At 41.9% G+C, this 26,922-nt stretch overlaps 2 protein-coding genes across 8 annotated transcripts in view; one reads left to right on the forward strand and one right to left on the reverse strand.

Annotated features, from left to right (window-relative positions):
- Positions 1 to 363: 363 nt before the first annotated feature.
- LOC5510289 (mitochondrial pyruvate carrier 1) lies at positions 364 to 6,200 on the forward strand. The gene is made up of 6 exons (XM_001630721.3): positions 364 to 491; positions 591 to 594; positions 703 to 718; positions 1,582 to 1,662; positions 3,982 to 4,114; positions 5,561 to 6,200. Exons 1-6 carry the CDS (start codon positions 418 to 420, stop codon positions 5,619 to 5,621), a joined length of 369 nt encoding a protein of 122 aa, XP_001630771.2. The 5' UTR covers positions 364 to 417; the 3' UTR covers positions 5,622 to 6,200.
- The window catches only part of LOC116617051, a 41,142-nt gene continuing 19,855 nt past the window's right edge, over positions 5,636 to 26,922 (reverse strand). For 4 of the 7 annotated variants that reach the window (XM_048721301.1, XM_048721300.1, XM_048721298.1 and 1 more), the window contains exons 11-19: positions 21,972 to 22,115; positions 21,095 to 21,237; positions 12,524 to 12,590; positions 11,873 to 12,041; positions 10,930 to 11,095; positions 10,408 to 10,505; positions 9,404 to 9,468; positions 8,166 to 8,262; positions 5,636 to 7,411 (exon numbers count right to left, since the gene is read on the reverse strand). In XM_048721301.1, the coding sequence (XP_048577258.1) occupies positions 7,182 to 7,411; positions 8,166 to 8,262; positions 9,404 to 9,468; positions 10,408 to 10,505; positions 10,930 to 11,095; positions 11,873 to 12,041; positions 12,524 to 12,590; positions 21,095 to 21,237; positions 21,972 to 22,115 (1,179 nt within the window). In that variant the 3' untranslated portion in view covers positions 5,636 to 7,181. Of the gene's footprint in view, positions 7,412 to 8,165; positions 8,263 to 9,403; positions 9,498 to 10,407; positions 10,506 to 10,929; positions 11,096 to 11,872; positions 12,042 to 12,523; positions 12,591 to 21,094; positions 21,238 to 21,971; positions 22,116 to 26,922 lie in introns of those variants that run through there. The other 3 variants (XM_048721299.1, XM_048721297.1, XM_048721302.1) reach the window with 3 other exon arrangements.

Consider the following 26,922-nt stretch of genomic DNA (forward strand, 5'->3'; position numbering starts at 1 on the left):
CCAGGTAAGCCCAAAAGCAATACATATTCATTTTTTTTAGTTGCTGTAATAAAAAGTAGAGAGAGAGTTAGGCCTCAAAGACCTGTTTTATGATTGCCTTCACTGGTCCAATCACCACAATCTTCCTCTAGATGGCTGTTGTCTGTCGAATCCACATTCGCATCGCGTGACCTTGTGATCGGTGCCCCTCAAACTTGCGGGCCTCCTGTGGATAAGATATCTCTTCATTTCAGTATGAAATTGAAAACAAAACAAAAAGCGTCAAAATCTTGAATACACGAACAGCAAAAATGTTTTGTTATTCATAGAGATTGAATTAGTCATGAAAATATGCAATCGAGCATTATCCCCCCACCCCACCCCACACCAGATAAAAACCGTCACAGGAGCCCGCATGTCGCATGAGTAGAATTCAATATGGCGGCTTCACGAATGTTAAGACGAGGATTTGATTATGTAAAAAGTAAAGAGTTTAGGGAATATTTATGCAGGTAAGCACTGGTATACTTTGAGTTTTATCAATATTTTCTCTGCAATAAGTTATATTTCCCCAAAAGTCTGTTTACACTCTTATTTCGATTTTATTTCAGCACGGTGAGTTGGCGGTTTGTCATCGTCTTGGTCGAATTTGTGGTTTGCTTTATACTTGCATTCATTCTAATGTCTTATTTATTCTTCTATTTCTATCCATTGTGAAATTAGCACTTCTGGGGACCAGGTAAATGACTATTATTTGATTATGTTTACATTTTATTTTCCGGATAAACCACTTGGTAACGAGTATCTCGAAGCTCGAGGTTTCGTTTGCGTTCTGCTTTTCTGTTATAGATTAAAATGTAGATATTTTAGTATTCACGAAACCCATAGCCCTTATTTCACTCTACAAAGCGTAGGATTCTGCAAGTTCGTGACTTTTATTATTGCGTGCTTCTTCCATTTAGTGCAAAGTTTCAAACTGTGAAATTTCAATCAAATCTCTTGAAAACTTGCCCGACTTCACTGCTAGCTGAGGGATTAATAAACTAAAGTAAACGTGCAGCTTGATTGCATATTAGGTATATGGACTATCCCTTATAACCTAAAGAAATTAATTAGTATTACTAGTAGATCTATAATCCTTTTGTGACATCTGATAGCAAAATTTAGCAGCTCTTCATTTACTTAAAGACAAATTTTCAGCTTATCAAAAAAGTGAAGGGGTCAGGAATATCTACAAGGACAAAAAATATTTATAATATAGCATTTTTATAATTTTTTTTATTGCAAAGTATTGTGTTGTCTCTTAGCAGGTCATACAGGATATATGGGCCTACAAATCAATCAATAAGACATCTCCAATGTTCAATGTGTCACTCTCATATTTGATTATCAGCAAGAAATTACTGCAAATTTGAATTTACCCCACTTTGTTAATGGTCCGTTGTAAGAGTCTGTAACACACCTTATATTCTACAAGTGCAGAAAGCAAATGTATAATGAGTCATGTGACATTTGGAACATTGGAGATGCCTTCTAGGTGGATAACATCTTCATGATAAAAGCTGAATGTGTTTTGTGAGCAGTGAACTCTGTTTTTTATAGTTGCAAACTGGGGTTTACCACTTGCTGCCATAGCTGACATGAAGAAAGACCCAGAGTACATCAGTGGGAAGATGACAACAGGTAGGCGGCAGTGCTTGGGGAATCCCTTGGTTTCTTTCAGTCGTGGAACTGTCATTTACCAAACAACATTAGCTGTTTGCGCTGATGTCTTTTGAATTTGAAATTTTTTTGCCATATCAACAGTAATGTTGCTAATTATGTCTGAATTTAAGTGATCTCATACTAAATACTGCTCTTGATCAAACATTGTTTTGTAAAATAAACTGTGTAAAAACAGAGACTGTAGTTAAAACAGATTAAAGTTGTTTTGAGGATTGTCCCCAGGGGGGGGGACTCTCCCTAAAAACAAATATGTACATATGCTCGTTGTGAAAATGAATTTAAACCCTAAGGGATAGTAAAATGGGTAAGGTTTCTGGATTTTTCAACCCTAAGGGATAGCAAAATGGGTGTTGTTTCTGGATTTTTTTAACCCTAAGGGATAGCAAAATGGGTAAGGTTTCTGGATTTTTTTAACCCTAAGGGATAGCAAAATGGGTAAGGTTTCTGGGTTTTTCAACCCTAAGGGATAGCAAAATGGTTAAGGTTTCTGGACTTTTTAACTCTAAGGGATAGCAAAATGTTTTTTTTTTAACCCTAAGGGATAGCAAAATGGGTGTGGTTTCTGGATTTTTCAACCCTAAGGGATAGCAAAATGGGTGTTGTTTCTGGATTTTTTTAACCCTAAGGGATAGCAAAATGGGTAAGGTTTCTGGATTTTTCAACCCTAAGGGATAGCAAAATGGGTGTTGTTTCTGGATTTTTTTAACCCTAAGGGATAGCAAAATGGGTAAGGTTTCTGGATTTTTCAACCCTAAGGGATAGCAAAATGGTTAAGGTTCCTGGACTTTTTAACTCTAAGGGATAGCAAATTTTTTTTTTAACCCTAAGGGATAGCAAAATGGGTGTGGTTTCTGCATTTTTTAACCATAAGGAATAGCAAAATGGGTGTGGTTTCTGGACTTTTTAACTCTAAGGGATATCAAAATGGATGTAGTTTCTGGATTTTTTAACCCTCAGGGATAGCAAAATGGGTTTGTTTTTTTTAACCCTAAGGGATAGCAAAATGGGTGTGGTTTCTGCATTTTTTAACTGTAAGGAATAGCAAAATGGGTGTGGTTTCTGGATTGCTAAAGTTACAGCCGGCTCCACAATAATCCAAAGGACAATTGCGATTTTGATTGGCCATTTGACGTTCATTCTCTTTAGTTGACAGTTGACACAAGATTGACTGATCGAGGTTTAACAGAAAGTATTACAATCTGAGTGTGATTTGTACTTTTTTGGGTCGGGTCATGGTAGACACCCTAAGGGATAGCAGATTTCCAGAAGACCCTAAGGGATAGCACTTGGGGCGAAATTTATACCCTAAGGGATAGGACAAGCATATGTCACTTTTTATGGTGTCCCCCTCCCCCCGGGGGATTTCCCTTGTTGGCAGAACTCCTTTCACCTAGCCATGAAACACATTATTTTTTAGCGGTCACGGTAAAGAATCCTGCATTCTGATTCGCTTATAGAGTGGTCCAGAGATTCCTAGGTCTGAGAATCGATATTTAAGTGCGCTGCTTGCTGTTTAAGAGGTCTTTAAAATAATGACAAGGGCTGACGGACCTCCTACCCGGCAAATAACCCCTATTTACTTCAATCATGTGTTGACATATAGTCCCATGGTTTTTCTACATCTTGTCTGCAGTCTTTCTAGTAAAACCATTGAGTTATTTTTTAGTTGGGTTTATTTTCGGTTTTCAATCTCTATGCATGCGAACACAGCATATCAGTTACTGTGGTAGATTTGTATAACAAACTACACAAACGCACATGCTATACATTCTGGTAGTTGTGGTAGCTCTCCTTGTCATTTCTGAATGAAAACAAGTATGCTTAAACAGGAGGTTCCGCTATGAAAGGGAAAGCTCCTCCCTACCCCGGGCTCAAGAACAATCAGTTATCAATCAGTCGTCAATGAGTCAACATGTCAGGACAATTGCTCTGAGCGCTAAATTCAACATTCATATTCTAAACCAAAATAAATATTATTTCTAGAGTTTTCCATCTGAAAATGTTTCTATCTATCATAAAATAATGCTAATAACGCTGTCTTGTTACCTGTGCAAAAATGGTTTTATTCCAGCCGACGTAGGCTCATAGATAAGCAATTTTACAGGAGACTTGTAATTTGTGACCGCTAGTGTGGCAGTGTTCTGGTTATAATTGCAAATTCGAGCCCGGGGGTGGGAGGAGCTTTCCCTTTTCTAGCGGAACCTTGTGTTTAATTATAGTTGGAACCACCTATTGAATGTGTGATTTTTGACAAAATATTTGCTGTCATGTTTTTAGCTCTGTGTATCTACTCCATGCTGTTTATGAGGTTTGCATGGAAAGTACATCCCAGGAACATGCTACTGTTCGCCTGCCATTTTACTAACGAAGTCTGTCAACTAGGACAACTAGGGAGATTTACCAAATACAAGTAAGGGATTGCCTGAATGTCTTTATTTACACAGGGATATCATTTTATGTTTCCTGCCCATATCATGTGCCCAACAGAACAGGACCATTATCGTCATGGCCAGCACCACCATCATCCTTATATCTTCACTTGGGATGACCCCCTCTGCACTTGGGATGACCCCTTCCCCATTTGGAATGACCCCTTCCCTACTTTGGATGACCCCCTCCCCACTTGGGATGACCCCCTCTCCACTTGTCTGTGTGTCACTTGGGAAGACCCCTCCCATTAGGAATGACCCCGTCCCCACTTGGGATGACCCCCTCTTCACTTGTCTGTCTGCCACTTGGGATGTCTGTCTGTCTGCCACTTGGGATGATCCCCTCCCTATTTGGAATGACCCCCTCCCCACTTGGGGTGACTCCCTCTCCACTTGTCTGTCTGCCACTTGGGATGTCTGTCTGCCACTTGGGATGACCCCCACCCCACTTGGAATGACCCCCTCTTCACTTGGGACGACCCCCTCCCCACTTGGGATGACCCCCTCCCCACTTGGGATGACCCCTCTCCACTTGGGATGACCCCTCCCCACTTGGGATGACCCCCTCCCCACTTGGGATGACCCCCTCTCCACTTGGGATGACCCCCTCTCCACTTGGGACGACCCCCTCTCCACTTGGGATGACCCCTTCCCCATTTGGAATGACCCCTTCCCCACTTGGGATGACCCCCTCCCCACTTGTCTGTGTGTCACTTGGGAAGACCCCCTCCCATTAGGAATGACCCCCTCCCCACTTGGGATGACCCCCTCTTCACTTGTCTGTCTGCCACTTGGGATGTCTGTCTGCCACTTGGGATGACCCCCTCCCTATTTGGAATGACCCCCTCCCCACTTGGGGTGACCCCCTCTCCACTTGTCTGTCTGCCACTTGGGATGTCTGTCTGCCACTTGGGATGACCCCCACCCCACTTGGAATGACCCCCTCTTCACTTGGGACGACCCCCTCCCCACTTGGGATGACCCCCTCCCCACTTGGGATGACCCCTCTCCACTTGGGATGACCTCTCCCCACTTGGGATGACCCCCTCCCCACTTGGGATGACCCCCTCTCCACTTGGGATGACCCCCTCTCCACTTGGGATGACCCCTCTCCACTTGGGATGACCCCCTTTCCACTTGGGATGACCCACTCTCCATTTGGGACGACCCCCTCCCCACTTGGGATGACCCCTCTTCACTTGGGATGACCCCCTCTCCACTTGGGATGACTCCGTCTCCACTTGGGATGACCCCGTCTCCTCTTGGGATGAACCCCTCCCCACTTGGGATGGTGACCACCAGGTGACCCCCATTTGCGAGTTTTTGGATATGCCACTGTTGATACACATACACACATTTAGTCTTACTTGTTTATCGTCACAAATTGTTGCATTAGTGTAGTGATTGCATTTTTCTTTGATTTTTAGGTTGGAAGGTGGCAAGCAACAGCCTGCTTTGGCTATTGAGTATGAAAGCTCTTCAAGTTAGGAAGAAATACATAATATTTTCATAAAAATTGTTTTATCATACTGTTTTTCCTCTAGGAACAAAAATATGTTTATTTGTATATATAAATTACAATTCTACTGGGACTGTCATGGTGGTTTTTCAAACCCATTTTTCGAGCACCGATTACAATTACGATTACTCTGGTGGCCTTAAAATGGGTGTGAAAAACCTTCTTGACAGTCCCAGTAGTTACAATGGCTACATACATATTGTCTTAGAAGTACTATTTAAGAAGTTATCTTATAACTTGTGTGTCTAATCAATAGATATTTATAACCATTTTAACTGTAGATTTGTGCTTGGAGAAACTTTTAATTTAGATTTTGCAACCTGCTAGTAAAGGGGACTTTTATAAACAACAACTTCTTGTCAACGTTTTTTTTAGTTTTTGATGCAGACAACCATCATTGATAAAAATCCCAAAGGCTTAGCTAGGCAAGCAGTTAGGATTGTCCCTACAGCCTTTTAAAAATATAAATATGTTAAAGTTCTACCAATTAATGTAAACAACTGTATGTAAACAAGTTTTAAGTGTTAAATAAAATGATTTTAAAGGACCATAGCAGGGAGTGGGGCACTGGGGGCACCCAAATATTTAAAAAAATTATAAGAAAATGACCAGTAGCGGCGTGGCTGTGCCCCCCAATTGTATTCTTGATGTTTCTGTATCGTGCCCCCACAATAATTCGAGGCTTGCTACGGGTATGTTTTAGGGTATCAAACTATAAATGTATTGAATGATATGTGGAAAATACATTCATGTAATGTTTTACCTTTTTTCCATTTTTTTTTGGTATTTTGATGCATTTTTTTTGGTTTGGCTTCAAACAACATAGCAATGACACTGTATCTCATACCAACCCAGAAATTATAACCATGCAGAAAGACAATAGGGACCTTAAGCAACGACGACTGCAACGCTGATGGCGATGGCAGAAAACAATGGAATTTGATTTAGAATTCAATAAGGGCACGTATAAATGCGTTCTGTCTGATACATTTCAGCCGTTTTCCGTAAAAACATGAACGTGAAAACTCAAAGTTTCACGGTCAATTGAGAACACGGATGTTTACACTGTCAACTCCACTAACTACGTTCGCTACTGTAGAAATAATGTCCTCAGTTTATTTTTTATCTGTCCCTGACTATGTTTTCCTTATTCTATTGCAATTAAATTATTATTAATCGCCACGCGCGAAAAAATCTTTTTCGATCGCGTTGTCCTAGCCGTCTTCATCGCCTTGGTTAAGGTCCCTAATTTCTGTGCAATTTCACACCGCCATTACAGGATAAGACAAAGCATCAGAGCACAGCAAAGTCCCTAGATTTCTGTTCAGTATTCCTGTGGTAAGCCGTGAGGGAAGAGGGGCTGGTTCGGATGATGTGACGTTTTCTACCACAGGGAACCCACAAAGAGCGCCAGGAACAAGCGATGCATTTGTGACTTGATTACTTTAACTTCTTTTGAAAAATCAATTGTAGTTTGGCCTTCATTTGGGATACATCAGTTATCCCTATGAATGAGTATTGTCATAGCTTCACTTGTGAGGCTGCAGTGCAAGAGTGTCCATTTGCTTTATCTGATGTTCAGAGATCCAAAGCGATTCTGGGATGCCTGTGGTTGAACTAAAAAAGGGACCACTGACACCAAGTTGAGGCTGATCATTCGTTACCAGGCCTCTGTGAGTTAGCCAGTTGCGGGCGGCCTCAATCCCTCTGTCAAATTTGAACAGCAGGGCAGTATGATGGTACAATGATGCGGTGCTATCTGCAACAAACAGCAAGACATGAAAATGAGATACGAATATACGGTTCAATAGTGACTGCAGCATTATTTTATCGAAAGTAGTTGGAATACCACCACTCATCCGGAGAGGATACTCGGCCCGTGTTTAGATCAGGGATGGTATAAAAAACCTACCCTGTCGACAGGTGATATGGCCATAGCTAGAAAACTTTGTTCAGGGGGGAGGGGGGGGGACAAGCCTCAGGCATTTCTTTTATTTGCTTCGTGGGCAGACGATTTCTTCATGTCTTTATAAAATCCCTGCTGTACTTAAGGGGCAGCTGCCCCACCCCTCCCCCCCCCCCCCCCTGCCTGCCTCTGGGCACGTTCCGTGAACACTGAGAGAGCACCAAAATAACCATTCAGGCTTATTAAACTGTTAAATGACCTTTCAGCTTAGAAATCCAACAAAATTGCATAGAAATTCAACGAAATTGTGAATTAAACGTCCCACGTAATTTACGTGTTTTTTTTTTTTGTTAAGTGTTGTTTTTCTGATACTTTATCCGATTTTTTTCAGTTCGAGTGTGAAAGTGCCTTTTTCAAACTATTGAACAAGAGTCGCAAAACAATCTTCATACACAGGGGTAACGAATCAGATTATTTCCGGTGATGACCCTGGTGTGAACAAATGCCTCAATAAAGAGTTTTTTTTAACGAGACGGTAAAAATATGTCGCGTTAGCGAATTTCGTTATCCCTGTGTCCGTCAGCACTGGGCCCTAGTGCTTACATACCCGGGTGCCAGGTCAGACTCTCCGTAAGCTCTTCAAGTGAGTCCTTGTCTTGCTGCAATGACTGCATTACCAGGGCACGACAGAGATGAGCTTGCGCCTGAAAACACACATAGGTCCTTACGCTATATTCGCACTAGCAACATAACGCAAGACAGAGATGAGCTTGCGCCTGAAAACATCACATAGGTCCTTACGCTATATTCGCACTAGCACGTCACGCTAGAAGTAGTTTGCTTTAAAGCCGCATTATCACCAGTTTACTTCCGGTCGATTACATAACAATCTCCGATGATTTTTAACGGAAAACGCGAAAAATATTTCAAAATATTGAAAGCAGTGTGTTTACTGGAAGTGATTGATAATTTAGATAATTTAGATTCTTTTGTCTTTTAACGGTTGAGGTTTCCGTCGGACCTCCGGAAGTAAACTGGTGACAATGCGGCTTTAAGGCGTTTGTCCGTTTGTCATTTTATCGCTATGATAGCCATCTTGTTTTCTACAAGTTATAAATCAACAAGAGGTTGAAAAAGTATGTTGTACGCCTCTGTAAAATAGAGTAGTTGCGCTGACTATTCGAGCGTTCGACCGTCGGAGCAAAAGATACTTTTTCGAACTTGTATTGATTTATACATTGTCTACACGCCTACGCAGGCCATATATTTTTTCTACAGCTTGTTTGTAGTCTTTCTAGTTATACCATTGTTTTATACTGGCCTCACTTATGCTGGGACGAGGCCGTCCAAATAAGGATGAAGTTATTTTAAAAATCACCGAGTAAACGCTTGGGAGCAGCTTATCGCATTTACAAGGTATCATGTCTCAGGTTATGTTTTATCGACAGGTGCAGGGGAGGGGAGGGGAGGGAAGGGAGTGGTCAGGAGCGGCTTCATTGAATTATATGGTGATTTAAATCCAAGAAGATTTTTTTAAAAATCTCATAGACCCCCCCCCCCCCAAAAAAAAAACAAATTTCAAAATCCCCTGATGAGTGGGCAACCACGAAACAGACCTGTAGGGAAACCTATGTAGTTTGTATTTTTCTCAAACCAACACTATTTCAAAGTATATTCTCGACTGTTTAAACTTAAAAAGGGAGCCGATCGATTGACACTATGTAAGCCACTGTAGACTAAATAAAGAGTGCCCTAATATAACTATGACATCAACGCGCACGCTGATTGTGGCAAAATGAAAAGATAAACAACTGAAATTAAATTTCACCTATGTCATATACATACAAGATAAGTCACCTTAACGTGTCTTACTGCGGTGTGCTTGTCCATGTGATCTCCATCATCTACGCCTGTACAGTAACCACGCATATAATGTCACCTAGTTTTAAAAATACTGATGGTATTTGTGATCATGTTGATGGTGCAGTTGACAGTGATGTCGTCCTAATGGTGGTGATAAGCGGTAGTATTTAAGAGAAAAAGAGGAAGAAAAGGAGGCCGAGAGGAGGAGGAGGAAAACACTTCTCCAGCCTCTATTTAGGGCGCGTTTTTTCCCTTTCATTCTGAAATTGGAATGGTTGGTAGGCAATGTTGAGAATGGCATTCGATTTTTCGAGTCTTCCTGCTACAGGTAGCAGAATGAGTGGAATGGCCTTCATTCCATTCCGGAATGGGAACGCGGGTTAAAGGAACGCGCGCTTTTTCTATTCTATTCTTTCTCATTCCGGAATCACGAGAAAAAAAAACGCCTCCTTAGATATATAGGTGTATATACGTATTAACAAAAGACCTTTAAACTTGTGCATGTAGTTAACAGTTAATATTCAAGTTTAATATTTAGTAATAGAGTAAACGATCTCAAAGGTCCTTCCAGTACTTAAAAATAAATAAATAACGCAACAATAAAATGTAAATCGTTTCATTTACGAGCTGGCTCACTAATGCCCTTTATCCCCCCAAAAACTTTCCTTGACCTGAAAACGCATTGATGTTTTTTTTCATAGTTTCGTCTATGAAAATTTCATTGTCCACGATACAACAATTACGGCAAATAAAATAACGCTACTCAATATTCTTATCCTTTCAGTTCTTATTTTTCAATGAAAACAAAAGCTTCAACACGTTTTTTTGTATTTGGTTTGGTCCCTTGGGCTTTTCCACTAAATCCACTAATAATGGCTCATTACCATGTGGGAGTGGCCTCATGCTAAACAACTCTAATAGGCTAGGGCAGTGTTTTCTCGAGACTCTGTGGCGTTCGTTGGCAAAGTGATTCCCGAGACACTTACCCCCTTGCTCACTTGAGTCCAGTTTTCGTCTCTTTGTACGCTGTGTGTACTCCTTGTCTAGCGGTGACAACTTGAGCCCATCAAGGGTCTGAAGTAACCTAAAGATTGCGATACGTTGTTTTATGTGTTTTCAAACAATAGTGTGGTTTTTATTTAGTTTTGAGAAATATAGCCTTCCCTGCAGTTTTGACACTTATGGGCCGTTTCAGACCCGCAATATGCATATATCGAACCCGAGCTGTTGCTACAGTAGCTACATGTATGTTGCGGGCCTATTTTTATTGTATGATGAATACGGTAACACCGAGATTAGACTTGGATCAATTTCAGCAATAACACTTTATAACCAGGGTAATATGTGTAAAATTAAATCGGAATACTGTAAAAGTATTTTTAAATTTCTAATTGATTTTGCTGTATTTTTACTGGTAAGGTTATTCTGCGAGTGATTTAATTGATTGAATGATTCGTCCCTACCCTCGTAAGTATGCACATACTGTCCCCGCCCCTGTAAGTTTGTACCTGTGTAGACATTCTAGGGATGGGAGAGGCAGCTCCATCTGCCAAAGCGACCAAGCCTTGTAAAGCGCTAGCTCCATGTCAGATACATCGAGCCTGCCATCACGATAGTCAGCGGTGCTATCAGTACTGGGTATGCGTGGCCTTTTCACACCAGACGCAGTTTCTGCTTTCAAAAAAAAAGGATGGTAATACTAACATATATCATATGTGTTTAGATTGGTGGGTGATATCATCATTTTAAAATTAGACCTTGCGGCCGGTTGGACTATTATGTAGGTCTATTCATAATTCTCCGGTCAAACTAAGACAAAAAATAGCGACGACTAAAAATGGTTTGCATATCGGCGGTTGGTTTTCACTGCCTGTCAATGGCCGCTCGCATTGGGTTGACTTTGAGTTCAGTGACATCCTTTTGTCGAACCGAAGCATAAAATAGTCGGAGACAACGATTAAGCCTTTCCTTAGTCATTTTTTTATTGGATAACTAAATTCTGTTTGACTTCCATTCATCAAAGTGTAAACTTATAGTAAACAAAACACGATAAAAATGTTTTTACATTTCTCTTATCTCTCGGGGATTTCCTGTTGAAATTTGAAAAACTTGAAAATACTACATAAATTTATCGCCGTTTTCGGTTGTTTTCTTACCGTTGAAAATTATCATTTCATATTTGGTTTCCTTTGTTGTTGTTTTCTGGGAAAGCATTATCTAAGTAAACATCAAAGGGTGGGCTAACACGCATGTTTTCAAACAACATTTTCCATGTTGTTTGAAAAAACCTATGCTAAGTGTGAACACAGCATTACTGTCATGTCACACCCATGCTCGAGTGCGAATGCAGCATTACAGTCATGTCAAACCCATGCTTAAGTGTGAACAAAGCATTACTGTCATGTCAAACCTATGCTCAAGTGTGAACACAGCATTACTGTCATGTCATACCCATTGAGTTCTCAGATTCTGCGACCTCAGTTCTATCCGTGTAAGACTCGGAGATGTGGTCACAGATTGTCAAGCAATCCTCGTATCTGCGCGCGCATAGTAACGCAAGTGCGCAGTCTCGGTAAAGTAACTGCATCGGTGGGAAGCATAAGGTCGATAAGACAGGTTTCTGTGGAAGAAAAAAAAAGGTCAAAGAACTAAATGCTATACACTTATTTCAAAAAACGTAGTCACTGCAAAGAGCGAACGTCAGATATCAAGATATCACGGAAGTTCTAGTTATAGAGCCATGATTTAAAATGTAATGGATTATCGTATAATTTATCCATATATTCCCCTACATAGGGTGGAAATTTAATAAGGCCCATGGTACTTTTCGGCCGTAGAGCTGCCATCTGCTTTAGCATTGAATAAGTTGCTTTTCTCTGTTTTTGCCGCTATTAGCCAGAGCACGTGCGAGTTTCCACCCTAAAAGTCGCGTGATTTCTCGGGAAAGTCAGGATTTGTTTGAGTATATAATCCAGGGTCAGGCGTTTTTGGGGGTTCTAAGTTTCTATTATTGATAATTCGGGAAATTCTTGGATCTACTAGATCCTTCGTTACGTTTATTTAGCATGTGTACCCCGTCTCTGGGACCGTGTGATGTCTAACCTCGCTTATTGGTTGATCGGCCAGAGAAACTAAAACATCCAAGAACGCGTTCGCTGCCTCCTCGAACCTGCAATTTAAGATCGAGTTCTCAAGTTATTAGGAGAAAAACGGAAATGGTGTAGCTTGTGGGTGTAGATTGTGGATTGTGGTGTGTGGCTTAAGAATAATACTTAAAGCCGCATTGTCTCTAGTTTACTTCCGGAGGTCCGACGGAAACCTCAACCGTTAAAAGACAAAAGAATCTATTAGAATCCGAGATATTTTACAGGCCATCCGCTATAAATTATCGATCACATCCTCAAAGAAACTTCCAATAAACACACTGCTTTCAATATTTTGAAATATTTTTCGCGTTTTCCGTTAAAAATCATCGGAGATTGTTACGTAATCGACCGGAAGTAAACTAGTGACAATGCGGCTTTAAGCAGAAAAGAGTGCTCGCGTCGGGTTTCGTCGGAGAACAACGTTCCCACCACCTCCCCCGCCAACACAATTTGCAATTAAACCAGGTTCACAATTAGTGGCCTGATGACTCCACACGATACTGCTGATACAAGTACAGTTGATTGATGATATCAGCAAACAAGCACAGCGCAATATCCGGCGTGCCTATTCTCTAGTGCTAAGATTTGAGCAGATTTGACATCCATCTTGCATTCTCCTGTTATTCATGAGGACAATCCTTATGTTATACTGATAGGGCCGTACCCACCGGGTATTTGTGCCTAGTTCTGCTATATTATACTAATAGGGCCGTACCCACCGGGTATTTGTGTCTTGTTCTGCTTTTCTGCGTTCTGCTATATTATACTGATAGGGCCGTACCCACCGGGTATTTGTGCCTTGTTCTGCTTTTCTGCGTTCTGCTATATTATACTGATAGGGCCGTACCCACCGGGTATTTGTGTCTTGTTCTGCTTTTCTTCGTTCTGCTATATTATACTGATAGGGCCGTACCCACAGGGTATTTGTGCCTAGTTCTGCTTTTCTTCGTTCTGCTATATTATACTAATAGGGCCGTACCCACCGGGTATTTGTGCCTTGTTCTGCTTTTCTGCGTTCTGCTATATTATACTGATAGGGCCGTACCCACCGGGTATTTGTGCCTTGTTCTGCTTTTCTGCGTTCTGCTATATTATACTAATAGGGCCGTACCCACCGGGTATTTGTGCCTTGTTCTGCTTTTCTGCGTTCTGCTATATTATACTGATAGGGCCGTACACACCGGGTATTTGTGCCTTGTTCTGCTTTTCTGCGTTCTGCTATATTATACTGATAGGGCCGTACCCACAGGGTCCCATTTGTGCCTTGTTCTGCTTTTCTGCGTTCTGCTATATTATACTGATAGGGCTGTACCCAACGGGTATTTGTGCCTAGTTCTGCTTTTCTTCGTTCTGCTATATTATACTGATAGGGCTGTACCCACCGGGTATTTGTGTCTTGTTCTGCTTTTCTGCGTTCTGCTATATTATACTAATAGGGCCGTACCCACCGGGTATTTGTGCCTTGTTCTGCTTTTCTGCGTTCTGCTATATTATACTGATAGGGCTGTACCCACCGGGTATTTGTGCCTGGTTCTGCTTTTCTGCGTTCTGCTATTTTATACTGATAGGGCCGTACCCACCGGGTATTTGTGCCTTGTTCTGCTATATTATACTGATAGGGCTGTACCCACCGGGTATTTGTGCCTGGTTCTGCTATATTATACTGATAGGGCCGTACCCACCGGGTATTTGTGCCTAGTTCTGCTTTTCTGCGTTCTGCTATATTATACTGATAGGGCCGTACCCACCGGGTATTTGTGCCTTGTTCTGCTTTTCTGCGTTCTGCTATATTATACTGATAGGGCCGTACCCACCGGGTATTTGTGCCTAGATCTGCTTTTCTGCGTTCTGCTATATTATACTGATAGGGCCGTACCCACCGGGTATTTGTGCCTTGTTCTGCTTTTCTGCGTTCTGCTATATTATACTGATAGGGCTGTACCCACCGGGTATTTGTGCCTGGTTCTGCTATATTATACTGATAGGGCCGTACCCACCGGGTATTTGTGCCTTGTTCTGCTTTTCTGCGTTCTGCTATATTATACTGATAGGGCTGTACCCACCGGGTATTTGTGCCTAGTTCTGCGTTCTGCTATATTATACTGATAGGGCCGTACCCACCGGGTATTTGTGCCTAGTTCTGCTTTTCTGCGTTCTGCTATATTATACTGATAGGGCCGTACCCACCGGGTATTTGTGCCTTGTTCTGCTTTTCTGCGTTCTGCTATATTATACTGATAGGGCAGTACCCACCGGGTATTTGTGCCTAGTTCTGCTTTTCTGCGTTCTGCTATATTATACTGATAGGGCTGTACCCACCGGGTATTTGTGCCTTGTTCTGCTTTTCTGCGTTCTGCTATATTATACTGATAGGGCCGTACCCACCGGGTATTTGTGCCTTGTTCTGCTTTTCTGCGTTCTGCTATATTATACTGATAGGGCAGTACCCACCGGGTATTTGTGCCTAGTTCTGCTTTTCTGCGTTCTGCTATATTATACTGATAGGGCTGTATCCACCGGGTATTTGTGCCTAGTTCTGCTTTTCTGCGTTCTGCTATATTATACTGATAGGGCCGTACCCACCGGGTATTTGTGCCTAGTTCTGCTTTTCTGCGTTCTGCTATATTATACTGATAGGGCTGTACCCACCGGGTATTTGTGCCTTGTTCTGCTTTTCTGCTTTTCTGCTATATTATACTAATAGGGCCGTACCCACCGGGTATTTGTGCCTAGTTCTGCTTTTCTGCGTTGTGCTATATTATACTAATAGGGCCGTACCCACCGGGTATTTGTGCCTAGTTCTGCTTTTCTGCGTTCTGCTATATTATACTGATAGGGCTGTACCCACCGGGTATTTGTGCCTAGTTCTGCTTTTCTGCGTTCTGCTATATTATACTGATAGGGCTGTACCCACCGGGTATTTGTGCCTTGTTCTGCTTTTCTGCGTTCTGCTATATTATACTGATAGGGCCGTACCCACCGGGTATTTGTGCCTTGTTCTGCTTTTCTGCGTTCTGCTATATTATACTGATAGGGCAGTACCCACCGGGTATTTGTGCCTAGTTCTGCTTTTCTGCGTTCTGCTATATTATACTGATAGGGCTGTATCCACCGGGTATTTGTGCCTAGTTCTGCTTTTCTGCGTTCTGCTATATTATACTGATAGGGCCGTACCCACCGGGTATTTGTGCCTAGTTCTGCTTTTCTGCGTTCTGCTATATTATACTGATAGGGCTGTACCCACCGGGTATTTGTGCCTTGTTCTGCTTTTCTGCTTTTCTGCTATATTATACTAATAGGGCCGTACCCACCGGGTATTTGTGCCTAGTTCTGCTTTTCTGCGTTGTGCTATATTATACTAATAGGGCCGTACCCACCGGGTATTTGTGCCTAGTTCTGCTTTTCTGCGTTCTGCTATATTATACTGATAGGGCTGTACCCACCGGGTATTTGTGCCTAGTTCTGCTTTTCTGCGTTGTGCTATATTATACTGATAGGGCTGTACCCACCGGGTATTTGTGCCTAGTTCTGCTTTTCTGCGTTCTGCTATATTATACTGATAGGGCCGTACCCACCGGGTATTTGTGCCTAGTTCTGCTTTTCTGCGTTGTGCTATATTATACTGATAGGGCTGTACCCACCGGGTATTTGTGCCTAGTTTTGCTTTTCTGCGTTCTGCTATATTATACTGATAGGGCCGTACCCACCGGGTATTTGTGCCTAGTTCTGCTTTTCTGCGTTCTGCTATATTATACTGATAGGGCTGTACCCACCGGGTATTTGTGCCTAGTTCTGCTTTTCTGCGTTGTGCTATATTATACTGATAGGGCCGTACCCACCGGGTATTTGTGCCTAGTTCTGCTTTTCTGCGTTCTGCTATATTATACTGATAGGGCTGTACCCACCGGGTATTTGTGCCTAGTTCTGCTTTTCTGCGTTCTGCTATATTATACTGATAGGGCCGTACCCACCGGGTATTTGTGCCTAGTTCTGCTTTTCTGCGTTCTGCTATATTATACTGATAGGGCTGTACCCACCGGGTATTTGTGCCTAGTTCTGCTTTTCTGCGTTGTGCTATATTATACTGATAGGGCTGTACCCACCGGGTATTTGTGCCTAGTTTTGCTTTTCTGCGTTCTGCTATATTATACTGATAGGGCCGTACCCACCGGGTATTTGTGCCTAGTTCTGCTTTTCTGCGTTCTGCTATATTATACTGATAGGGCTGTACCCACCGGGTATTTGTGCCTAGTTCTGCTTTTCTGCGTTCTGCTATATTATACTGATAGGGCCGTACCCACCGGGTATTTGTGCCTAGTTCTGCTTTTCTGCGTTCTGCTATATTATACTGATAGGGCTGTACCCACCGGGTATTTGTGCCTAGTTCTGCTTTTCTGCGTTCTGCTATATTATACTGATAGGGCCGTACCCACCGGGTATTTGTGCCTAGTTCTGCTTTTCTGCGTTCTGCTATATTATACTGATAGGGCTGTACCCACCGGGTATTTGTGCCTTGTTCTGCTTTTCTGCGTTCTGCTATATTATACTGATAGGGCTGTACCCACCGGGTATTTGTGCCTTGTTCTGCTTTTCTGCTTTTCTGCTATATTATACTAATAGGGCCGTACCCACCGGGTATTTGTGCCTAGTTCTGCTTTTCTGCGTTGTGCTATATTATACTGATAGGGCTGTACCCACCGGGTATTTGTGCCTAGTTCTGCTTTTCTGCGTTGTGCTATATTATACTAATAGGGCCGTACCCACCGGGTATTTGTGCCTAGTTCTGCTTTTCTGCGTTCTGCTATATTATACTGATAGGGCCGTACCCACCGGGTATTTGTGCCTTGTTCTGCTTTTCTGCGTTCTGCTATATTATACTGATAGGGCTGTACCCACCGGGTATTTGTGCCTAGTTCTGCGTTCTGCTATATTATACTGATAGGGCCGTACCCACCGGGTATTTGTGCCTAGTTCTGCTTTTCTGCGTTCTGCTATATTATACTGATAGGGCCGTACCCACCGGGTATTTGTGCCTTGTTCTGCTTTTCTGCGTTCTGCTATATTATACTGATAGGGCAGTACCCACCGGGTATTTGTGCCTAGTTCTGCTTTTCTGCGTTCTGCTATATTATACTGATAGGGCTGTACCCACCGGGTATTTGTGCCTTGTTCTGCTTTTCTGCGTTCTGCTATATTATACTGATAGGGCCGTACCCACCGGGTATTTGTGCCTTGTTCTGCTTTTCTGCGTTCTGCTATATTATACTGATAGGGCAGTACCCACCGGGTATTTGTGCCTAGTTCTGCTTTTCTGCGTTCTGCTATATTATACTGATAGGGCTGTATCCACCGGGTATTTGTGCCTAGTTCTGCTTTTCTGCGTTCTGCTATATTATACTGATAGGGCCGTACCCACCGGGTATTTGTGCCTAGTTCTGCTTTTCTGCGTTCTGCTATATTATACTGATAGGGCTGTACCCACCGGGTATTTGTGCCTTGTTCTGCTTTTCTGCTTTTCTGCTATATTATACTAATAGGGCCGTACCCACCGGGTATTTGTGCCTAGTTCTGCTTTTCTGCGTTGTGCTATATTATACTAATAGGGCCGTACCCACCGGGTATTTGTGCCTAGTTCTGCTTTTCTGCGTTCTGCTATATTATACTGATAGGGCTGTACCCACCGGGTATTTGTGCCTAGTTCTGCTTTTCTGCGTTCTGCTATATTATACTGATAGGGCTGTACCCACCGGGTATTTGTGCCTTGTTCTGCTTTTCTGCGTTCTGCTATATTATACTGATAGGGCCGTACCCACCGGGTATTTGTGCCTTGTTCTGCTTTTCTGCGTTCTGCTATATTATACTGATAGGGCAGTACCCACCGGGTATTTGTGCCTAGTTCTGCTTTTCTGCGTTCTGCTATATTATACTGATAGGGCTGTATCCACCGGGTATTTGTGCCTAGTTCTGCTTTTCTGCGTTCTGCTATATTATACTGATAGGGCCGTACCCACCGGGTATTTGTGCCTAGTTCTGCTTTTCTGCGTTCTGCTATATTATACTGATAGGGCTGTACCCACCGGGTATTTGTGCCTTGTTCTGCTTTTCTGCTTTTCTGCTATATTATACTAATAGGGCCGTACCCACCGGGTATTTGTGCCTAGTTCTGCTTTTCTGCGTTGTGCTATATTATACTAATAGGGCCGTACCCACCGGGTATTTGTGCCTAGTTCTGCTTTTCTGCGTTCTGCTATATTATACTGATAGGGCTGTACCCACCGGGTATTTGTGCCTAGTTCTGCTTTTCTGCGTTGTGCTATATTATACTGATAGGGCTGTACCCACCGGGTATTTGTGCCTAGTTCTGCTTTTCTGCGTTCTGCTATATTATACTGATAGGGCCGTACCCACCGGGTATTTGTGCCTAGTTCTGCTTTTCTGCGTTGTGCTATATTATACTGATAGGGCTGTACCCACCGGGTATTTGTGCCTAGTTTTGCTTTTCTGCGTTCTGCTATATTATACTGATAGGGCCGTACCCACCGGGTATTTGTGCCTAGTTCTGCTTTTCTGCGTTCTGCTATATTATACTGATAGGGCTGTACCCACCGGGTATTTGTGCCTAGTTCTGCTTTTCTGCGTTGTGCTATATTATACTGATAGGGCCGTACCCACCGGGTATTTGTGCCTAGTTCTGCTTTTCTGCGTTCTGCTATATTATACTGATAGGGCTGTACCCACCGGGTATTTGTGCCTAGTTCTGCTTTTCTGCGTTCTGCTATATTATACTGATAGGGCCGTACCCACCGGGTATTTGTGCCTAGTTCTGCTTTTCTGCGTTCTGCTATATTATACTGATAGGGCTGTACCCACCGGGTATTTGTGCCTAGTTCTGCTTTTCTGCGTTGTGCTATATTATACTGATAGGGCTGTACCCACCGGGTATTTGTGCCTAGTTTTGCTTTTCTGCGTTCTGCTATATTATACTGATAGGGCCGTACCCACCGGGTATTTGTGCCTAGTTCTGCTTTTCTGCGTTCTGCTATATTATACTGATAGGGCTGTACCCACCGGGTATTTGTGCCTAGTTCTGCTTTTCTGCGTTCTGCTATATTATACTGATAGGGCCGTACCCACCGGGTATTTGTGCCTAGTTCTGCTTTTCTGCGTTCTGCTATATTATACTGATAGGGCTGTACCCACCGGGTATTTGTGCCTAGTTCTGCTTTTCTGCGTTCTGCTATATTATACTGATAGGGCCGTACCCACCGGGTATTTGTGCCTAGTTCTGCTTTTCTGCGTTCTGCTATATTATACTGATAGGGCTGTACCCACCGGGTATTTGTGCCTTGTTCTGCTTTTCTGCGTTCTGCTATATTATACTGATAGGGCTGTACCCACCGGGTATTTGTGCCTTGTTCTGCTTTTCTGCTTTTCTGCTATATTATACTAATAGGGCCGTACCCACCGGGTATTTGTGCCTAGTTCTGCTTTTCTGCGTTGTGCTATATTATACTGATAGGGCTGTACCCACCGGGTATTTGTGCCTAGTTCTGCTTTTCTGCGTTGTGCTATATTATACTAATAGGGCCGTACCCACCGGGTATTTGTGCCTAGTTCTGCTTTTCTGCGTTCTGCTATATTATACTGATAGGGCCGTACCCACCGGGTATTTGTGCCTTGTTCTGCTTTTCTGCGTTCTGCTATATTATACTGATAGGGCTGTACCCACTGGGTATTTGTGCCTTGTTCTGCTTTTCTGCGTTCTGCTATATTATACTGATAGGGCCGTACCCACCGGGTATTTGTGCCTAGTTTTGCTTTTCTGCGTTCTGCTATATTATACTGATAGGGCCGTACCCACCGGGTATTTGTGCCTAGTTCTGCTTTTCTGCGTTCTGCTATATTATACTGATAAGGCTGTACCCACCGGGTATTTGTGCCTAGTTCTGCTTTTCTTCGTTCTGCTATATTATACTGATAGGGCCGTACCCACCGGGTATTTGTGCCTAGTTCTGCTTTTCTTCGTTCTGCTATATTATACTAATAGGGCCGTACCCACCGGGTATTCGTGCCTTGTTCTGCTTTTCTGCGTTCTGCTATATTATACTGATAGGGCTGTACCCACCGGGTATTTGTGCCTAGTTCTGCTTTTCTGCGTTCTGCTATATTATACTAATAGGGCTATACCCACCGGGTATTTGTGCCTAGTTCTGCTTTTCTGCGTTCTGCTATATTATACTGATAGGGCCGTACCCACCGGGTATTTGTGCCTAGTTCTGCTTTTCTGCGTTCTGCTATATTATACTAATAGGGCCGTACCCACCGGGTATTTGTGCCTAGTTCTGCTTTTCTGCGTTCTGCTATATTATACTAATAGGGCCGTACCCACCGGGTATTTGTGCCTAGTTCTGCTTTACAGGGTGATTGCCTTCATGTGCTGGGTACGGCACCCGTAGGTAATGTTTTCTGCTACTGGGGTATCATTTTTGCAGACACAGATTCATTGATAAGCCAACCCGCCTTATACCTTTTTTCTTCTAAGCACCGCCTTGCCATGTGGTAGCTGGCGTATTGCAGAGAGACCGTCCTATTGTCAAGCGCATGCGTAAAGCGTTCAAGCCCGCCACAAAGTAGCGACGGGGTGCCTGCGGTTTTCGTCAAGGATAGAACCTGGAATAAGCCAGACGTAAGTCAGATTGAACAGCTGAAGTCTATGGAAACGGCATGTGCATCGAAGTTTGAAATGCGTTATCAATTTGTTACAATTCTCACTTTCATTTCAATCTCATTCATTTCTGTCGCCTCATTGCGACCAACTGGGGAGCCCAGGTGGCGCAGTTGGAAAGTGTGCTCTGTAGCGCCTGTGCCTCTCACCACAGGTTTCCCGGTCGCTCTGTAGTGCCTGTGCCTCTCACCACAGGTTTCCCGGTCGCTCTATAGCGCCTGTGCCTCTCACCACAGGTTTCCCGGTCGCTCTATAGTGCCTGTGCCTCTCACCACTGGGTTCTGGGTTCGACTCCCGGTTCCGGCGTGAGTTGAGTTAGTTGGTCTCGCCTTTGCTTGGAGCAATGGCGGCTCCAGAGGAAGAGCTCCAGGGATCAGTCCCAACCCCTTCCGAAAGCCCACCCCTCCCTAGTGGGATAGGGAAGAGAGAATTTGGATCTCCCTTCTTTTGAAGGTGTGGTAGGCACATACATTTTATGCTAACTACTTAACCGAGCGCAAGGGCTGTACGGAGAAATATTAGACCGAGGTCTTGAATTTACGGCCCAAGGCCTCCCTACAGACTGAGCAAGCGAGCCTTACATCGTAGCCATATAATGATCATTGTTATCGTTAGAAAATGCCCACTCTAATCATACATGACATTTCTAGAGGGAAAACATGGTGACTATTTGTACTACCTGAATCAAGGATCTCAAGAGTGTGAATTCTACACTTGTTTTGCCCTGGTGCTCAAATTCCAATGCCAAGTCGAGCATGGCGTCAGGGGAGAGGCTGTTGACCAGAGCTTGCTTGAGCCTTGCAATTGCAGTGTGATGCCTCCCCTAAAAATATTAAAACAAAAATATCAAAAATGAGATGGCTTTGGATTAACGAATAGCTTAATGGCTATAAATCATTTTCACACACTGCACCTCTGGAATTCCTTACCTCTGAACATAAGAAATTGCGACAGTTTAAATGAATTCAAGACTATGGTTAAAACCCATATATATCCCCTATACTAAGTTTTCTTTTTATTTAATTGTTTGCTGTTTTTACTATATTTCTTATATCAAGTGTATTTTGAGATGCTATGAGTTAGTTAGTCTAGGCTAGCTAGTTAGTTAGTTAGTCAGTTAGTTAGTTAATTAATTAGTTAGTTTGCTAATTAGTTAGTCAGTTAGTTTAGTCTAAGTTACTAAGTTTTAAATACTTTATATAAATATTGTTACCTTAATTTTTATATTGTAAAGCGCCACTGGATTCATAGTAGAAGTGGCGCTATAAAAATCGATTATTATTATTATTATTATTATTTTTATTATTATTATTATTATTATTATTATTATTATTATTATTATTATTATTATTATTATTATTATTATTATTATTATTATTATTATTATTATTATTATTATAGCTTAATATTTACCATCTTTTTTGCAATATTCAAAATGTGTTTATCTAATAGCCAAAACAGTTTCATAAAAAAAGAAATGTAGTCAGGAGCTCCGCTTTCAGGCAGTGCCCAAATCTATAAATTAGCGAATTCGTGAGAATACGTAGGAAAGTATATTGTATCAAATATGTTATAAAGCTATTTCTCTCCTTCATATCTATCCACTTAAAAATCAGTGCAACGATTAACGACTATTGGAAAAAAATGGCACATCAACAGATCAGTACCATGGGTATTTCTACCAAATGCATCACCGGTCAAACGATAATCTATGAATGGATCTGATATCGTCTGATATTGCTGTAGGTTTATTTACCACAGCTATTCCATAAGAATAATTGATAATCATAATCACATGTTAGTCTCGGAACTGCAATTAGACATCTGTACAGGACCCGAAATGATCCCAGGACCCGAAATGATCCCAGGACCCGAAATGATCCCAGGACCCGAAATGATCCCAGGACCCGAAATGATCCCAGGACCCGAAACGATCCCAGGACCCGAAACGATCCCAGGACCCGAAATGATCCCAGGACCCGAAATGATCCCAGGACCCGAAACGATCCCAGGACCCGAAATGATCCCAGGACCCGAAACGATCCCAGGACCCGAAATGATCCCAGGACCCGAAATGATCCCAGGACCCGAAATGATCCCAGGACCCGAAATGATCCCAGGACCCGAAACGATCCCAGGACCCGAAATGATCCCAGGACCCGAAATGATCCCAGGACCCGAAATGATCCCAGGACCCGAAATGATCCCAGGACCCGAAACGATCCCAGGACCCGAAATGATCCCAGGACCCGAAATGATCCCAGGACCCGAAACGATCCCAGGACCCGAAATGATCCCAGGACCCGAAATGATCCCAGGACCCGAAATGATCCCAGGACCCGAAACGATCCCAGGACCCGAAATGATCCCAGGACCCGAAATGATCCCAGGACCCGAAACGATCCCAGGACCCGAAATGATCCCCAAAAGTACCCCAAATGATCCTGGGACCCGAAACGACACCGAGGAGTCCCCGAAATCAACCCCAAGGAATTGCGGTAATGGACAAAGGAAAAGCAAAAGAAATACTTGCAATTCTTGAAGCATAATTAAGGGTTAACAGGGACTCAATTTCTAAACAACGTGACTTAAAAATATTAAATTCCAATACAATACTTCTATTTATTACATTGCCCGGCGTTAAACACATAAACAGAGTCCAAAACAAATACACAACTTTCAATTGCTACTGAAAGGAATACAGCATAAACATAGCACAGCTTTGCTCAGATCAACCAAACTCTCGACCTTCCATCACACTCTAAACATTTTGCGGTTCCGACACATGACTCTGACACTATAAATCTCATTTCCGGTAAACATCACCCCTAAAAATTAATATTCATTTGACAACCGAACATGTATTTCACCACGAAATTCTTGTTTACACGAGCGAATATTTACCGACACATTATATTTAGGCAGCCGGTTTGGTCGAGAAGATGGAATGACAAAAGCACACTGAGTAATACACTCGAACAACCCTTCTACTATCGATGCAAAATATTAAGAGGATGTGGCATTTGTTGAAAGCAATATTATGTGAGTTTTGAATTTCCTCATGTAGTCGTGCGTACACCCCGGCATGATCTCATGATAGGATAGGTCTTTCATTCGCCGAGTACAAACATGCAAAAAATCTAACCTTAACACATTTCGCTTCCTATGGAAAGCAGCATGTCCTATCCTTTCTTTTTGGCTTGTTATGTGAAAATGATTTATCCACGCCGTGTTCTTCAAATTACTATCACAGGAATTGTTAGTTGACACCAATTTCTGACTCAACCACTGTATTTCCCCCGCAGTACTATTTTAATATCTTAATACTATAGTTTTAGTTAATGTAAATTCACCAGAGTGAAGTTAGTTCCTTATTCGAAGTTCCTTTTTCGTCTGTTTCCTTATTCGCTCAGTTCCCTTTTCAAATCCGGGGGGGTACTTAAATGATACCTTTTAATTCGAGTTGAAACAGTATTTAGGCATAACAGTTTATTCAGAACAAGTCCAACAGCATTTTCGTCGGGTAAATTTCGATGCTTTAACGTGCTCGCTGCTAAGAGGAGCTGTGAACATGAGACTCTATCTGCTACAAAAGGTCAAATTACGAAATGCGTGCAATCGCTTTCACAAATGAATCTAGCAAAAGAGAGGAAATCTACCTCTCATCTAATAAATGTATTTGTATCTTGGGCTTTATTTCCAAACGCATTAATATATTTAGAGGGGAAATATTCACGCTTTACTTGACTACGTACGTATGTCGTGTGAATTTGACCTTGCTAACAAAACCACAATTTGACAGATAGTGTTGTTGTCAATTAACACCTTGGCTACTAGATATGGCTCTGACAAAACAAATAGATTAGTGCAGTGACACGAATAGGGGACTGCTCCTTATTCAAGTTAGTTTTCGCGAATAAGGAAATGGAATCTCCCAACGTCCAATTTCGTTTTACGACTTTATCCGAATAAGGAATAGACTATGAAGAGGGTTGTCAGTGTTTGCTCATCATTTCTCAATAAAGGACATGAAATTTCATAACTCCCGATTCGCTTTTAAGACTCCTTTCTAAAGAGTTCTCGAAAAAGGAAATGGTATTTCATAACTCCCGATCTCGTTTTAACTACTTATCCGAATAAGGAATAGACTAAAAAGAGGGTCGTTAGTGTTTTTTAAACATTTCTCGAAAAAGGAAATGGTATTTCATAACGCCTGATTTCGTTTTACATACTTATCCGAATAAGGAATAGACTAAAGAGAGGGTTCTTTAGTATTTTCTAAACATTTCTCGAAAAAGGAAATGGTATTTAATAACGCCTGATTTCGTTTTAACTACTTATCCGAATAAGGAATAGACTAAAGAGAGGGTTCTTTAGTATTTTCTTAACATTTCTCGAATAAGGAAATGGTATTTAATAACGCCTGATTTCGTTTTAACTACTTATCCGAATAAGCAATAGACTAAAGAGAGGGTTCTTTAGTATTTTCTTAACATTTCTCGAATAAGGAAATGGTATTTAATAACGCCTGATTTCGTTTTACCTACTTATCCGAATAAGCAATAGACTAAAGAGAGGGTTTTTTAGTATTTTCTTAACATTTCTCGAATAAGGAAATGGTATTTCATAACGCCTGATTTCGTTTTACCTACTTATCCGAATAAGCAATAGGCTAAAGAGAGGGTTCTTAAGTATTTTATAAACATTTTTCGAATATGGAAATGGTATTTCATAACGCCTGATTTCTTTTTAAATATCAATTCGAATAAGCAATCTACTTTAAAGAGGATCGTTAGTATTTCCTCACAATTTGTTTAGAGGAGTATATTCGCGCTTTACTTGACTACGTACGTATGTCGTGTGAATTTGACCTTGCTAACAAAACCACAATTTGACAGATAGTGCTTGTTGTCAATTAACACCTTGGCTACTACATAAGGCTCTGACAAAACAAATAGATTAGTGCAGTGACACGAATAGGGGACTGCTCCTTATTCAAGTTAGTTTTCGCGAATAAGGAAATGGAATCTCCAAACGTCCCATTTCGTTTTACGACTTATCCAAATAAGGAATAGACTATGAAGAGGGTTGTCAGTGTTTGCTCATCATTTCTCAATAAAGGACATGAAATTTCATAACGCCCGATTTCGCTTAACGACTCCTTTCGAAAGAGTTCTCGAAAAAGGAAATGGTATTTCATAACTCCCTATCTCGTTTTAACTGTACTTATCCGAATAAGGAATAGACTAAAAAGAGGGTTTTTTATGTTTTCTAAACATTTCTCGAATAAATAAATGGAATCTTCCAACTTCCGATTTCGTTTTACCTACTTATCCGAATAAGGAATAGACTAAAGAGAGGGTTCTTAGTGTTTGCTCATCATTTCTCAATAAAGGAAATGAAATTTCATAACTCCCGATTCGCTTTTACGACTCCTTTCTAAAGAGTTCCCGAAAAAGGAAATGGTATTTCATAACGCCTGATTTCGTTTTAACTACTTATCCGAATAAGGAATAAACTATGAAGAGGATTGTCAGTGTTTGCTCATCATTTCTCAATAAAGGAAAGGAAATTTCATAACTCCCGATTTCGCTTTAACTACTCCTTTCGAAAGAGTTCTCGAAAAAGGA

Source organism: Nematostella vectensis, chromosome 14 (genome assembly GCF_932526225.1).
Source record: "Nematostella vectensis chromosome 14, jaNemVect1.1, whole genome shotgun sequence".
Classification (NCBI taxonomy): Eukaryota; Metazoa; Cnidaria; class Anthozoa; order Actiniaria; family Edwardsiidae; genus Nematostella; species Nematostella vectensis.

Bases quoted from the DNA above. Each gene is read 5' to 3' on its own strand.
- LOC5510289 (XM_001630721.3), top strand. From the start codon at position 418: ATGGCGGCTTCACGAATGTTAAGACGAGGATTTGATTATGTAAAAAGT. The intron at 1,663-3,981 runs GTAGGCGGCAGT...TCATGTTTTTAG, and splicing joins CAGTGGGAAGATGACAACAG to CTCTGTGTATCTACTCCATG. The intron at 4,115-5,560 runs GTAAGGGATTGC...TTTGATTTTTAG, and splicing joins GGGAGATTTACCAAATACAA to GTTGGAAGGTGGCAAGCAAC.